Below are 15153 nucleotides of genomic sequence, written 5' to 3' on the forward strand. Positions count from 1 at the left end.
GATACATTCCTCTTCTCCTTAAGATTTTGTCTACGTCCAACAAACGAAGACTCCATGAGGTGCAATCAGGATATTGTGTCGGGTGAGCTGGCTCCTTCTCTGGTCACTTCTTAGCATCATTATGTTGGGGTGCCATCTGAACGGTAATATTTGGCGTCCACTATAGTGACGTCACTATTACCTTCTCTCCGTCTTTGGCTGGGCAGCCCGGTAGGCACTGTGCTAGAGGTGGCAGTGGATGACACTTAGGGCACCAGGATCGGGAGTTGTGTTGAGCAGATGGGGAGGATGATGGAAAAGTGAGGAAGAATTGGTGCAATTATCCAAGGAATGCTCATTTATTCCCAATAACTGAATTGTGCAAATTATCAAGTTCATTGTGTGATTGCATCTTAAAATCACCTTTTAACGTTAAGCATTTTTAAAAAAATTGCGCTTTTTCTCCCATGTAACTACATTTAAAAATAAATAAATAAAATAAAGTATGTAATCCTGCAATTTTCACACTGACCACTAGCTCATGATTTCCTGTTCTGTAAAGGTATCTTTTCAGCAGCTGTTTGCATTATTACCACAGGCCGGATTACAATGACAAGTAACACCTCTGTAAAGATAACAGGAGCCATCATTCACAGTAGGTGATATCACAGCTTATCTGCTCCCTCCTGACCTCTGCACAGGTCACAGAGCATGCCTAGAAGACTCTCCCATAGAAATCAATGGGGTCAGCTCCTGTCCATTGTGTCTATTGCCCAGGTAAGCTGCTCTCAAAAGACAGGAAGTCTTAACACATTTTAGGCCTAGTGGCTAGCAGGGGAAGAATGGGGGGCTGATGCTACGGGGGCTGCCTGAGCCCTCATCACAGCTGCCAGACAGGTACATAATGATCTGACGCTCTCATAATTAGTACAAGGTGCATCAGGTAGTTATGCACTAGGCCAGCACCTGCCCTCCTGAACTCAACTGTATCGCCATCCTCAGGACAGGGACAAAGTTGAATACTGCAGGGAGCGTGGCAGCATTTTGTGCTGCACTGTATTACTGGATTCTGGTGGAGCGGTATATTGTGCAGCACTGTAGTACTTGGTTCTGTTGGGGCAGTATTTTGTGCTGCACTACAGTACTTGGGTCTGCTGGGGAACTATTATGTGTTGCACGGTTGTATTTGGTACTGTCTCAGCAGTATTTCGTGCTGCACTATAGTACTTTGTTGCACTGGGGCAGTATTTTGTGTAGTACTTGGTTCTGATGGCACAGTGTATTGTACTGCACTATAGTACTTTGCTGTGCTGGGCAGTATTTTGTGTAGTACTTGGTTCTGTCTGGGCAGTATACTGTGCTGCACTGTAGTACCTGGTTCCGTCTGGGCAGTATACTGTGCTGCACTATAGTACTTGGTTCTGTCTGGGCAGTATACTGTGCTGTACTGTAGTACTTGGTCCTGTCTGGGCAGTATACTGTGCTGTACTGTAGTACCTGGTTCCGTCAGGGCAGTATACTGTGCTGCACTATAGTACTTGGTTCTGTCAGGGCAGTATACTGTGCTGCACTATAGTACTTGGTTCTGTCTGGGCAGTATACTGTGCTGTACTGTAGTACTTGGTTCTGTCTGGGCAGTATACTGTGCTGCACTGTAGTACTTGGTTCTGTTGGGGCAGTATACTGTGCTGTACTGTAGTACCTGGTTCCGTCAGGGCAGTATACTGTGCTGCACTATAGTACCTGGTTCCGTCAGGGCAGTATACTGTGCTGCACTATAGTACTTGGTTCTGTCTGGGCAGTATACTGTGCTGCACTGTATTTGGTTCTGCTGGGGCAGTATTTTGCACTGCACTAAGGTATTTCTGACCCTGTCTAATGCACTGTTCTGCCCTCTGTCATATTGAGCACACTAGTCCGTCCTTGGTGGCCAGTGCAAAAACTGCAGGATTACATACTATATATTTTTTTACTATAGTGAAATAGAACAAAAAAGAAAATGTAAAAAAAATTAAAAACAATTTAAACAAAAGGTCATTTTCTGACCACACCTTCCCGTTAATGTGGCACCAAAAATCTTTGTTTGCCAGCGGCACATGCCCGTCTACATAGGGATCTGCCGGCAAGGAGTGAATGTGTATGGGGAGGATTACTGCTTGTAGGCAATTATCAGGAAAAGCAGCGCTTACCTCTGGTCTACAACACACGGTAGTATGCTGCCACCTAGTGTTGAAGTTATGTAACTGCAGACTGAGGCTTCCCTTGTCCACATACCTCCTCTTTGCTTGGCGTCATAGCTCCCACAGCTCGGTGGTCCATATTTTTAAGGTGAAGATATCTGGAACTAATTACATTCATGTTGCTACAAGCCTAAGACGGCTCAGATAATAGACCAAAGGTCTCCACTCTGTGGAAAAACTACAACTCCCAGTATGCTGTCAAGGCATTCTGGAGGTTGTAGTTTTGCAGCGGTAGGAGACTGCAAGGAATGACTGAAGGTGAAATTTGCTCCTCCTCGGACCACCTAGAAAACAAAAAACAGAAGAAACTGAGTGCAAGCGATCTCTCATCACAGGATACTTATCACACGTAACACGAGGTCCCAGACGCAGGAACAATCAGTGAGGAAACCGCGTCACTTCCGGTGCTGACCCCCTGCAATCTCACGCTTCTGTACTCCTTTACATGTTTGGAGCCACGCTGAGGACATTGCTTAACTAGCAATTCCCCATCTTAACTGCTTACTTTACAAGTGGGACCAAAATGGAATCTTAAAGGGGTCATCCAGTTATCCCCTACCTCCACTGATCATGAGAACGGGTAGGCCATACTCCTGGCAGCAGACCCCAAATTAAATGGAGCTGCAGGTTGGGCACGTGCGTTACCGCTCCGTTCATCTCCATGAGGGTCCCGGAGATAGCAGGGTACATGGAGCGCGGCACACATGCTCGACCTGCCAGGCTGATCGCTCTGGAGGTCTCCCAGGGGTACCCCTTATTTGGTTCAGTGTCCCAGCGGTAGGACTCATTCACACAAACATAAGCCGTCCGTGCTGCAACCCGCAATGCACAAGCGCCAGCCGTGTGAATTTGATATAGCAGCACAGACCCAATGACTTGATTGAGTCCGCGATCCCCAATATACGGCAAATGATAGGACACGTCTCATCTTTTGCCATGCGAAGGCACGGAACTCAAAGCCCACAGAAACGCTTCCGATCTGTGCCTCCGTTGCGCATCTTACGGACCTAAGTCAATGGGTCCACATCCGCAAAACGGAATTCACACGGACATTGCCTGTATATTACAGAACCGCCGTTTGCGGCTATTAAAGAAAAATGGAGGAATTTTGCGCACGTTTAATTCTATATTTGTGTACAAGCCTCTAGGCAGAACCAAGTGACCCTGCGGATCCGGATCATGCAGTCACAGGACCGTCCTTTTTGCTACTGTACATTCAGTAGATTACTAAGCAGAGGGGCAGGTGCAGGGAAGTCTGCAGGATCAGAATACGCAGGGTTACCATGGAGACACAGATCTGCACAGGAGCAACGGACACAAAAGCGCAAGAAATTTGTATGAAAAGGTGAGCATATATCCATATTTTGTGACATTAAAATAATGCCATTAATCTTTCTCACTACAGCTGCAGACACGTTAGGTCATACCATAGCTTTCGTGATTATTTCATTCTGTCTGATCAACTACGTGTTCCTTAGGGTCCATTCACACATCCGTGTGTGTTTTGCGGATCCACAGATCCGCAAAACACGGACAGCGGCAATGTGCGTTCCCCATTATGCGGACCGCACATTGCCGGCACTAAGAGAATATGCCTATTCTTGTCTGCTATTGCGGACAAGAATAGGACATGTTCTATTTTTTTCAGGATCGGAATTGTGGACCCGGAAGTGCAGGTTCGCAAATTCCGGATCGGGGCGGCACGTCGTGCGGCCCCATAGAAATGTATGGGTCCGCAAAATGCGGAAAGGAATTGCGGATGTGTGAATGGAGCCTTATGCAGAAAATTTCCTGGGGATTTTAAATTCACTTATTAGACACTTAGGCCTCATGCACACAACCGTTGTGATCCGTTTTTGGCAGATTTGCGGACCGCAAAAAAAACCTGAATGGTCGTGTGCATGTAGCCTTAGACTGTACTCAGTCAATGGTTTGCAATTTCAGCAGCCCAAGACGACAGAGGTCTGATGGGCAAATGGTTAAACAGTCATCCTATAACTACTATCAAAGGTCTATGGGGTCATATGGAGAAAAAAATAAAATAAAACATGGGTAACATTTATACAACCGCAGGGTGAAGCTGGCCTAATACACAGCAACTCCCGGATCCTGCCAAGTCACATTTCCATGGGAAAAACTATCCACGTCACAGGTTTGTGTGCATGAGCCCACAGTGTGGTTTTGGGGTTCACGTCTTTTCAAAATGCAGCATGAATTAAAAAAAAAATAATAAATTTTAAAAAAAAAACATGAAATATTTTTTATATTTTTAACAAGGCAAATAAACAAAAAAATAAACATTTAAAAATGTACATTGTGGCAGAAATAAACTAATGGTGAGTAACTTATTGAGAAACATTCCACGCAGAAAAGCCAGCTACCACACGTGGATTAGACCTATGCAATGGGAATAATTCCCAGCACATCCTGCCTCAGACGCTTGCATCATCTCAGTCAAGTTTTTCTGCCTTGGCCTCAGGCACACGACCATTGTTTTGGTCTGCATCTGAGCCGCAATTCTTGCAGCTTGGATGCGGACCCATTCACTTCAATGGGGCCATAAAAGATGCGGACAGCACTCCGTGTGTTGTCCGCATCCGTTGCTCCGTTCCGTGGTCCTCAAAAATATTAAATTATATAACCTGTCCGCAAAACGGACAAATATAGGCAGTTATATTAATGGCTGTCCGTGCAGTTCCGCAAATTGCGGAACGCACAAGGACGCCATCTGTGTTTTTGACGCCATCTGAAACTCCCGTACTGACCTTCTTAGCACTGACCTAATGCTGTCAGCGTTATACAATATAATGCCATGCTGGGAAGATCAGTACGGGAGCTTCCGCAGACACACGTGAAACCAGGCTTACACAGTCAGTGTTTTGGACAGGGGTGCACCTAGCCTTTCTGCTGCCCCCCTCCAGCCCTACTGTTAAAGGCATACTGTGATTCACGGAATATAGAGATGAGCACTTCCACAATGGAAGCGCTCATTTGTCATGGCCCAGCCACTGCCCCCTCTTGTCTCTAGGTCTCGCTGCCTGAGGCAGCCGCCTCAACCTGGCCTCATTGGAGGTGCCCCTCTGGTTTTGGACAGTGATTTACATCAATGATTATAGGACAAAACTAGGCATGGAGCCTACACAGAGGTAAGGGATATTGGAAAGATTTACTCCCGTTCTGGGTTTCTGACCCGTATCTGGTTTTGGCTCACAATAAGTGATGGAAATCACTGCCCAAACACTGATGTGTGAACTGCACCTAGGAGCTCATGCACACAAATGTGTGCGGTCCGCAAAACCTAATAATTTTTTTGCTGTGCGGAAGCACGGACCAGAATCCCATGGAAGCGCTCTGTAGTGTTTCCGTGGGCTTCCGCTCCATATCTTGCAGATAGTGTCACTCAATGGCTGCAATATGGGCATGGGCCGTTCACATTTGTGTGCATGAGCCATTAGGGTCGTTTCACCCCTGACGCTTCGATGTTTGTAAAATTGCGGGTCTATTGTCCTGTACTCATATCATATGAATACAGGACAACAGACAAGTGGTTAGGATGGAACTCACAGCATTGTAGATCACTAATATGGTCGGGGAAATGCATTAGTCACGCAGAAAGTCTTCTTGGACTACTCACAGTCTGAAATCAGCCATATACAAGTCATGGTAGATTTATGAAAAAGAAACTAAAAAAACTAAAAAAACTACAAATTAAAAACACAGAGACTTAGAATTTTTTTTCGTTTAATTTATTTATGAACATTATCTCTGAGGGACAAGAGCATTTCTGGCCTTCGTTCTGTACATGCAATTGTAGAAAATAACTTTTTTTTTTAATTTTACTGTGTTGTATTCTGCAGGAAGTTGTATACAGCTGAATGATTGAACCGCAAAAAGGGCAGCGCAGTGCAAAGGCAGCACCAGCACTGCCAAAACAATATGTACACAAACAAGTGGAAAATAAAAGAATAAAAAAATTACATTGTTACATTTACCAAGAACGCAATCTGGCTGCTTTATCAATCCACACACTGTACGGAAGTGAACTGTAACAAAGGGTGTGGAGCGACCTGCTATTTACACATATGTACAATGTCTCGTAGAACCATTACATGAGGGAAATTTACAATCTGCTGAGACATGAATCAACATACCACAGGTGAGAAGAGAATAAATAATAGTTGCTACTTTTTTTTTATTTATTTTTTTCAGTTTTGATTGTGGAAAGACTCGTGCCCTGAACTTGGAAAGGTTTCACCTGAAAAGGGAAGGACAAAAAAAATAAAAATAAAAAAATAATCCTATTTCCAACAATAGACATTCAATACAAAAACAACTCAAAACGGCGAACATTTAAAAAATTTAAACTTGGTAAATATTAAAAGAAAATAACCCAAAAACTGTAAAGGCTGACAATGAAAATACGAGGGCAACAAAGACACTCCGCTAAAACAAGCACATTAAAGTCCTGCCACCTACATAAACAGGGGAGGATACGCGCTGCGGTGGAAAACGATTCCTTATAAGCTCGTGATAGTGTTGCAGACTTCTTACAGAATCTTGAAGCATAACTAAACTTTCAGAAAACTTGATACAAGTTTCTATTGGCAGGGGTAATGGATGCCAACACCAAAACGAAGGGTAGAAATGCCCAGTTGGCAGCTGTGATCAGCTTTGGCTTGCTTCTTCTCCAAGAGCTCAGTGATTGGTGTACGGGCTCAATGGAAAGTCTATATGGCCCCACACATATGACCGTATCCATTTTCGGATACCGGCCGTGTGCGCTCAGCATGTTCCACAAAATGGGCGGGAAGTCAGAATGGACATATGGATGCATTTTTGCAGCCCAGCTGAAATGAATGGGTTCGCATTCGATCCGCAAAAGTGTTTGATTGGATGCAGACCATAAAAACAGTGGTGAGCATGGGGCCTAAGCTCAGATCGGAGTCAGTCAACCAAAGAGGCACAGCACAAGGCCGAGCACGTTTGCCCTTTCATTCTAGCAATCGGTGAGGGTGTCTCCACCGATCAAAGGTCTGAAAAGTCACTATGCATGTCAAAGGTTTTATGAAAGTTTAGGTACACTTTTCCCCCCATGTAAATTCAAATTTTATGCTAATGACTGAAAAACCCTGCCGTGCCTCTACTCAGCAATTCTCTTTAGCTGAGGACCTGTGTGATCTGAGGCAGACTGGTTGCTAAGGATGTACTGCCTGACAACCGTATTGGTCGTTAGGCAGTGCATCCCTAGTAACAAAACGTTCCGTGGTTAGTCGGCTGTTAAGCCCAAATTTGGTTTGTCACTGCGCTAGCAGTACAGACAAGTCTGTGTCACCATGCAAGGGGGGGGATCATTTTTGGGAAAGCATAAAAATAAAATCTCTCGGATCCCCTGCCACTCCTATACCGACACTTTCTTGGCTCCTGGCTCTTCTCTGCTTCCTTGTCTCAAAATGCAGGAAAATGTCAGGAAATGCTTGCATAGCCAATCCCTGGCCACATCAGTCAGTGATTGGCTGAACAGGCATATCCAGTCATTTCCTGTCTGTTGAACCTAGCGGGAGACCTGCGAGTGGTGGAACGATGCAGAATCCTAAAAATAAGTCCCCAGTGGACAACCCCTTTAATGTGTATGGAGCATGTATTTCAGTCTACCGCATACTGGACTCACAAGGGTGCCCGACAGACATGAGATGAGAAGATGATCCTGCAGTGGGATGGGTCTGCTGAGAATCAAAGGAGTTTTCTGGGATTCTAATATTGATGACCTCTTCTCAGGATAGGTCACCAATATCAGATGGACCAGGGTCTGACATCCAGCACCCCCACCGACCGATCAGCTGGTTGAAGCGAAGGCTGCGCTCCATGCACACGCTGCCTTCTCTTCCTCTTCATCGTTTACCTGCTCGCCGCCATCACAGCGGTGAGCAGTGTAATTACAAGCCGCCCCATTCACTTCTATGGGACAGCTCTGTAGTATTCAAGTGTATAGTAAGGTGCCGTCCCATAGACGTGAATGGAACTGCTTGTAATTACACTGCTACCGCTGTGATGTCGGCGGCGAGCAGGTAAACAATGAAGAGGAAGAGAAGGCAGCGTGTGCATGGAGCGCAGCCTTCGCTTCAACCAGCTGATCGGTGGGGGTGCCGGATGTCTGTTGGTCTGATATTGATGACATATCCCAAGGAGAGGTAATCAATATTAAAATCCCCCCAAAAAACTTTAATAGAACTGCTCATAGGTTTAATCCTACCAAAAAGCCTCTTCAACCGAGATTACATTTTAGATTTACATTTCTTATAAATGGAGAACGAACAAGAACAATAAGACACAGAATAACTTCTCTTCTATGACCAAAGCGGCTGTCTGGGTGCTGCGACTGCTGCCGATCACTAGACGAAAGGGCAGAAGTTCTCAGCCGAGCATTGGCTCTTCACGAGATGAAGACTGGCTCATTCATTTAAGCGATCGGTGGGAGTTTCAGCACCACGGATGCCCACTGATCAAAACTTCTCAGATCGCTACAACATGTCCGGTTTTTATTTAAATTACTCTTTAAATCTACGGTGTAGATGCTCTCTCCCTGCAGGTAGCATTGCTCTTACTATTCCTCATCTAGGAACGCCATAAAACGGGCTATGGACACAGTCTAGCTTTTTTTAATGATTGCATTTTACTCATTTTGGGCTAAAAAACATTTTTGCCCCATTGGTCTATAAAAAAAATGTTTTGCCGTTTTCGAGATACAAGTGTTAAAAATCAGTGCTTGCAAGCTGCCACAGTTTTTTTTAAATCTAGTCATCTGTCGGCTCATGTGTAGTTTTTATCTCAGACCTCATAACCATCCATATTCTTATCAGTTTGTAAAGAATTGAAATACAATGAGGCTAGGTTCACACCTGAGCGTTTTACAGCATGTTCCTACACGCTATAAAACGCTCAACAGGCAAAAACCAATGTTTCCCTATGGGCATGGTTCTCACCTGAGCGTTTTACAGCATGTACGAAAGCGCTGTAAACGCCCTACGCCCCAAGAAGTACAGGAGCTTCTTTGGGGCGTATTGTCGTGCGTAACACCTCTGTTTTTCATTGTACACCTCCGTGGTCAATAGCAAGAACGCGCGTACGATGCACGTTTCCAAAATACAAAAACGCCCCAAAAACCGCTTATCGAATACGCTCAGGTGTGAACCCAGCCTCAGTGAGTGAGGTCAGGAGACCGACAGATGATGGGATTCAAAGAAAACAAAGTAATGGCTTATAAACAGACTGATTTTTAACACTTGTATCTCAGAAACGGCTGATCATTTTTTATAAAGACCAATTGGAAAAAAAAAAAAATGTATAGCCCAAAATGAGTGAAATGCAATCTTCAACGAGCAATTCTAATCCTTCAACCAAAAAAAAATGCTGACTCTACCTCCAATGCAGATCTATCTTTGTTCTATACATTTTTTTTTAACTAAATACAGGGGAACTTGTGCAATGAACTCTCAACCCTGTGCACCAATAAAAATGAAAAGAAGCAAACGAGACAGACTGAAGTCTATGCGCTACCGAAACACAAGAAGGGAGGAGTAACACACAGATATCCCAAAGCTTTAGCGTGCATACTGATACCAGCTCAGACAGCAGGAAATCCCCCGGAAAGCCGTGTTTAGCCCATCACTGGGCACGCATGTCAAAAAAATAAATCAGTGCCCGATAGCTGGGCTCCAACTGGAATCGGCCTCTGGGCAAGTAGAACTTTATAAAACCCTAACCCACAAGAACAAAAGTAAAAGAAACAGCTGATCAAGCCCAGAATCTCTCAATAGGTGTTGCAGCCAGTAAAACGCATCTGACTATGGAGGTGTAGACTAAACCCTTTTACACCCAATATAGTACAGCGGCACATCCATTGCCCGCATATTCCATGGGTCTTCACTGCAAGCCGCAGACAATCAATGACATCTGTTAGGGTCTGCATTTATTTTATTTTTTTGCAGTGATGATCTGGGTGGATAGGAGGCGATCCCCATTATGAACCCCAAACTGACTTATGTAAAAATCGGGATAAGGTGGTTACAAGGGGTTTTCAGAGTGTTTAACACTGATGACCCATTCTCAGTATAGGTAATCAGTATCTGATTGGTGGGGGTCCAACGCCCGACACCTCTGTGAGAAGAGGCCGCAGGGCTCTGGAGGGTGCTGTAGTCTCTTCCTAGGTTGCGTTCATCGGTCACATGTCCCAAAACAGAGCTCTGTCCCATTCAAGTGAATGGGTCTAAACTGCAATTATCAAGAATGGCCACTATACAATGTAAGCTGGTAAGCTGCGAGGAGGCAGCAATGCTTCGCCGTGGCATTTTTAAAGAGCTGATTGGCAGGGGTAGCAGGTGTTGGAAGCCCACTGATCAGCTATCCCGAGGATAGGTCATCAGTATAAACCCCTTTAATAGGAGTCAGTACTACTGTGGTTAATGAACCACGATGGCGCTCCTAAGACTTCCGCTACGTCTGACACATGCCATCTAAGTAAAGCAGATGACAGAACCCCTGCAGCTTATAAAAAGCTCCTTTTTGGACTACACGAACATTTACAACAGACCGCTAACCTGTGCTAAAGCAGACCTTACACCATACTAACCAGCCACAGCTAAGACGCAACCTCTAGGACTACCAAGATGATATAAAAGAAACCCAACCAGATCTTCAACAGAACAGTGGACCAAAAGATGTACGTCCAAGCAAAAACTGGTGCGGTTTGAAGGGACAGAGCGTGTAAATAGAGTCTCTTTTTGAGGCACAAGGTCTATACCCCTGCCTGGTGTGTACGGACTACAACTGCTATCCATGGACAAAATCAAAATTATAAGGAGACACAAAAAGTTAGCAAAATACTGAACAGAACTTTTTTTTTTGGCCCAACTGTCGACCACACTCCCAGAATATGTCTCTGCAGAGAAGTGCTGCCTACGGTGAACTATATTACAAAGTTGTTGTTTTTTTTTTTTTTCTTTTAAAGTCATTTATTTCTTTACACAAAACTGAAAGTGATGTTACAGTACATAAGTTATTTACAACTGTGCAGTAATGTGTTTGCAAAATAATTTATCTAGAAGGCAGCAAAGTACATAGGGTAATGTGTATAAAAACTGTACATAATTTACCAGATACTTTTTTTTTGTCTTTTCATACATATAAGTATTGGCTCTGTAGTGTTTCAAGTTAAAGTTCTCCGACAAGAGAAACAAAATGCCCAAGGTTAAAAGATGTTAAGAAGGGGGGGAGAAAAGTGACAAACTGAGCAGTACTCTGCTCTCAAAATGAAAATTTTCGGACCACCCATGCTTGGTATGGCTGGATTCAAGCATAGGTAGGAAATCCTAAACCAGAATGAACCACATGCAGAATCTGCAAGGATACGGGACAGGAAAAGAACAATTAAAAGGAACAGACCGCCCCTGCTTAGCATCGGAGGCCCAGTAATTTAAAGGCTGACATGAGGTAGTCAGCGGCTGAAGGCGATTTTAATTCTCGTCGCATTGACGAGATGGAACAAAAGAGGTGAGGGGGGTTTACCAAATGAAAGTCTTGTCCTTTAAAGTTTATGAACAACTGGAACTGTGCCTGAAAAAATAAAATAAAATAACCATGGTGAACCGATGCACCTTTCTCCACTAGGTTCTTTGCGAGGTCTCTGAAGCACAATGGAACATATCGCAGCAGTGTGTATAACGGCAACACACGTGGCATCCTTGATCCCTTGCTCCCCCTCCCTGTCGCTCCGCCTGTGCATGCTCCTTACACGGTAGCCCACTCCGCCTGCGACTTGGAGGAGCGGTGCGTTTAAGCTGTGAAGAAAGTGCAATTCCTCTAACGGAGGTTTCCGTATTTGTTTAATTTAAAAATGCTTCCTCCTCTTGTAAGCAGCGGATTCATCAGCAAGCGAAATGATGCAAGTGAAGTCTGAGCCAAAGGGGCCGGCCCTTGCCAGTTTTGGGTTGAGAAGAAAAATAAAAATAAACTAACAACCTTAGGAGTCCGCCTTGTCATGCTGGCAAGAGCACAAAGTCATCGTTAACGTCCACCATTGGCACATAGAAAGAGGGAACTTCGTTGACGCACAGGGATTTGTGGCTAGTTGGGTCCAACTCCTGCATCTTTAACTGCCATTCCATCCTCTGCACTGCATTCAAGGCTGCTGCTTCATGCTGCTGTCTCATTAATACACACGTCTTCAGGGGAAAAGAAAAAACAAGACAATCGTCAAACAAGTACAACAGTAGAACAATGTGTGCCTTTAAAATGCATTTGCTTTAGCTACATATTAAAAAAGATCTAGTAAGCATTAAAGGGGTATTCCAATCATTTAGAATATATCCACAAGAAATGCCGGAAATAGATGCAGGCCCCACCACTAAGACCTACACATCCTCCAAAACAGGGGTCCTCAAACTAGCCTGGTGTATTCGCCTCTGGCTGCCACAGGCATGAACGGAGATGTGGCTGCTCACGTGTAGGGCCTTTTCCAATCACTTCTATGGCAGTCGCCAAGAAAACATCCTTGGCTGTTTCCACAAGACTAGAATTGGGCCAGACAGAGATGAGAGTTGAATGCAATAAACTCGCAGCGTGTCAGCGAGATGTCCCGTTCTGGCCTCCACTCCTCTTACAAAATTACACTGGCATGATGCTGTTCGTGTAAGTAGATTTCAGGACTCTCAGGGTTACACAGCATTATAAAATCAGTATAATGCCCTGTGATCCGGTCAGAGAAGTGCATCTCGGAACGGGACCTCTTATTGACGCACGCTGCAAGTTTATCGCAATCAACTGACTCGTGTGTGGCCTTAAAGGGGTATTCCGGTCGGTAAAGGTTATCCCCTATCCACAGAGGCACAAAACATATGTCGTCAGAATGAGCCCTAAGGCAGTTAGAAGATCAAACGGATCAACGCTTTTATTAACCTCAAGTGCTGCCACCTAAGGACTCATGCACACAACCATATTTTCAATCTGCATTTTTTTGCAGATCAGATGTGAACCCAATGATTTTAATGGGCCATTTTGAGGACAAGAATAGGCATTTGTAACTTAGTCCAGGGCGGAAGGGGATACATATGGCAGGTATCCATGTTTTGCGGATCTGCAAAAACGGATAGGGTCATGTCCATGAGGCCCAAGCCCGAGTGTTCAAAGACAGTATATGAAAGAGGGATAAGCCTGTTAAATGCCAGATCTTGCCGACGGTCTGCCCACTCACCTTCATCCTGTCGTACTTGTCGTCCACATCTTGTAGCCAGGACAGGAACTGGCGAGCGTTGAATCGATCTCTGACTGACTTGTTTTCATCTCCCTATAGAGCAGACAGTTAATAAAATACTAATACCAAGTGGGATTTCAAATGGAAAAAAGGAAAAAAAATATTAATGTATGAATATAAGAAAATACGTGCTAACCTAATGAGCCATTTGTCACTGATCTGATGTTCATAATGTGCAATGACCTTCAGAGAAGCGCTGCAAATATACTTGCATGAATTAAGAAAGATGCAGGAATAAAGAGTGACAAAACCACTGACCTGATTTTCCAGAGGCATGTTATACACCTCCGAATCTAGCAACATGGTGCAGGCGCTGAAAGGCACAGCCTGATTGGCAATCGTCCTGGCTGCTCTGCAATGAACTCGAAGGTTCTCTTGTTCACAAGACACTATGAGCTTCTCCTATTGGGGCAAAAGATAGAAAAATGTATTAAGTCCATATGCCGGGAAACTGGTCCTTGTTATTAACACAATGCAATACATTTCCAGACTAGGGGCATGGAACTAGGGAAGTGGGCTTGCAAGCCCCTATAAGTACATGCACCAACACACAGACAGATTAAATAGTGGCCTTAGAATAACAATACAACTTGTCCCATAAAAAAAACAAAAAAAAAAAAAAAACGCTTTCATATGGCTATGTGATCAGAAAAGCAAAAACATTATGGCTCATTTAAAGCACAGAGGGAAAAAAATAAATAAAATGAAAATTGTTTACGACGCAGAGAAAATAGAATGGTCAACGGCAAATGCACCTACTCTTTCAATGCTGTGTTGCAGACGAAGCTTCCCTCGAACGGCTTCCTGTTGCCTGAACAGTTCTTTAAGAGGCTCCGACAATGATGGAGGTGGTGCGATCTGTAGATACAAGTAGAATTTAATGACTGTGGTTGAATGTGGGAAACAAATATTTTGTTTTGTGAAGGGAATCACATCCAGTTAGAACAAAGCAAGTAAAACAGTTGGTAAAAGGCCGCCTGCCATTACCAGTTAGGATCTGTTACGGGGGATGAAAATACAGCGGCTGTATGGAGCAGCGTTACGGCTGGCGAAAAACATCCTTATGCAGAGAGGACGGACATTGAGGCTCCCGGGCGCTGGACAATAGCTCCAACTACTATGGTGAATTTAGATACCACAAATGCATATAAATGTTCCACCATAGGTAGTGGCCGCAGCCTCCTCAACAGCTTACCAAGCACAGGATTATGCTTGGCGTTACAGCCCAGACCCATTACCTTGAATGGGCACATAGGCCCATGTGACCGATGAACATGACAACACTGGTCTAAGAGGCGGCCAGAGTTCAGCACAGCGCCAAAGTGCCTTAATGCAGCGGATTGGTGGGGTGCCAGGAGTCTGCTCCTACTGATCTGATATTGATGACCTATCCTGAGGATCCATGTCAAAATCTGAAAGACGTGAGGGTTTGGTGGGAGCCTCTGCGAAAACTGCATGAAAACATGCACCGAAAGTCTGCATAAGGCCTCTTGCACACGAACATGTGTGCCCCGTGGCCGTGCTGCGGCCCGCAATGCACGAACACCAACCGTGGGGCAGCCGCAGCGGATTGCGGACCCATTCACTTTAATGGGTCCACAATCTGCCCGTTACACAAAAAGATAGTTC

The 15153-nt window shown here is 44.6% G+C and overlaps 1 protein-coding gene across 4 annotated transcripts in view; it reads right to left on the reverse strand.

The window, feature by feature from the left end:
- Positions 1-11200: 11200 nt before the first annotated feature.
- The window catches only part of ANKRD11 (ankyrin repeat domain 11), a 146394-nt gene continuing 142441 nt past the window's right edge, over positions 11201-15153 (reverse strand). For all 4 annotated transcript variants that reach the window (XM_044269631.1, XM_044269633.1, XM_044269632.1 and 1 more), the window contains 4 exons: positions 14284-14382; positions 13783-13926; positions 13465-13557; positions 11201-12436 (listed from right to left, as the gene is read on the reverse strand). In XM_044269631.1, the coding sequence (XP_044125566.1) occupies positions 12251-12436; positions 13465-13557; positions 13783-13926; positions 14284-14382 (522 nt within the window). In that variant the 3' untranslated portion in view covers positions 11201-12250. The remainder of the gene's footprint in view (positions 12437-13464; positions 13558-13782; positions 13927-14283; positions 14383-15153) is intronic.

Source organism: Bufo gargarizans, chromosome 10, assembly GCF_014858855.1.
Source record: "Bufo gargarizans isolate SCDJY-AF-19 chromosome 10, ASM1485885v1, whole genome shotgun sequence".
Taxonomy (NCBI): domain Eukaryota; kingdom Metazoa; phylum Chordata; class Amphibia; order Anura; family Bufonidae; genus Bufo; species Bufo gargarizans.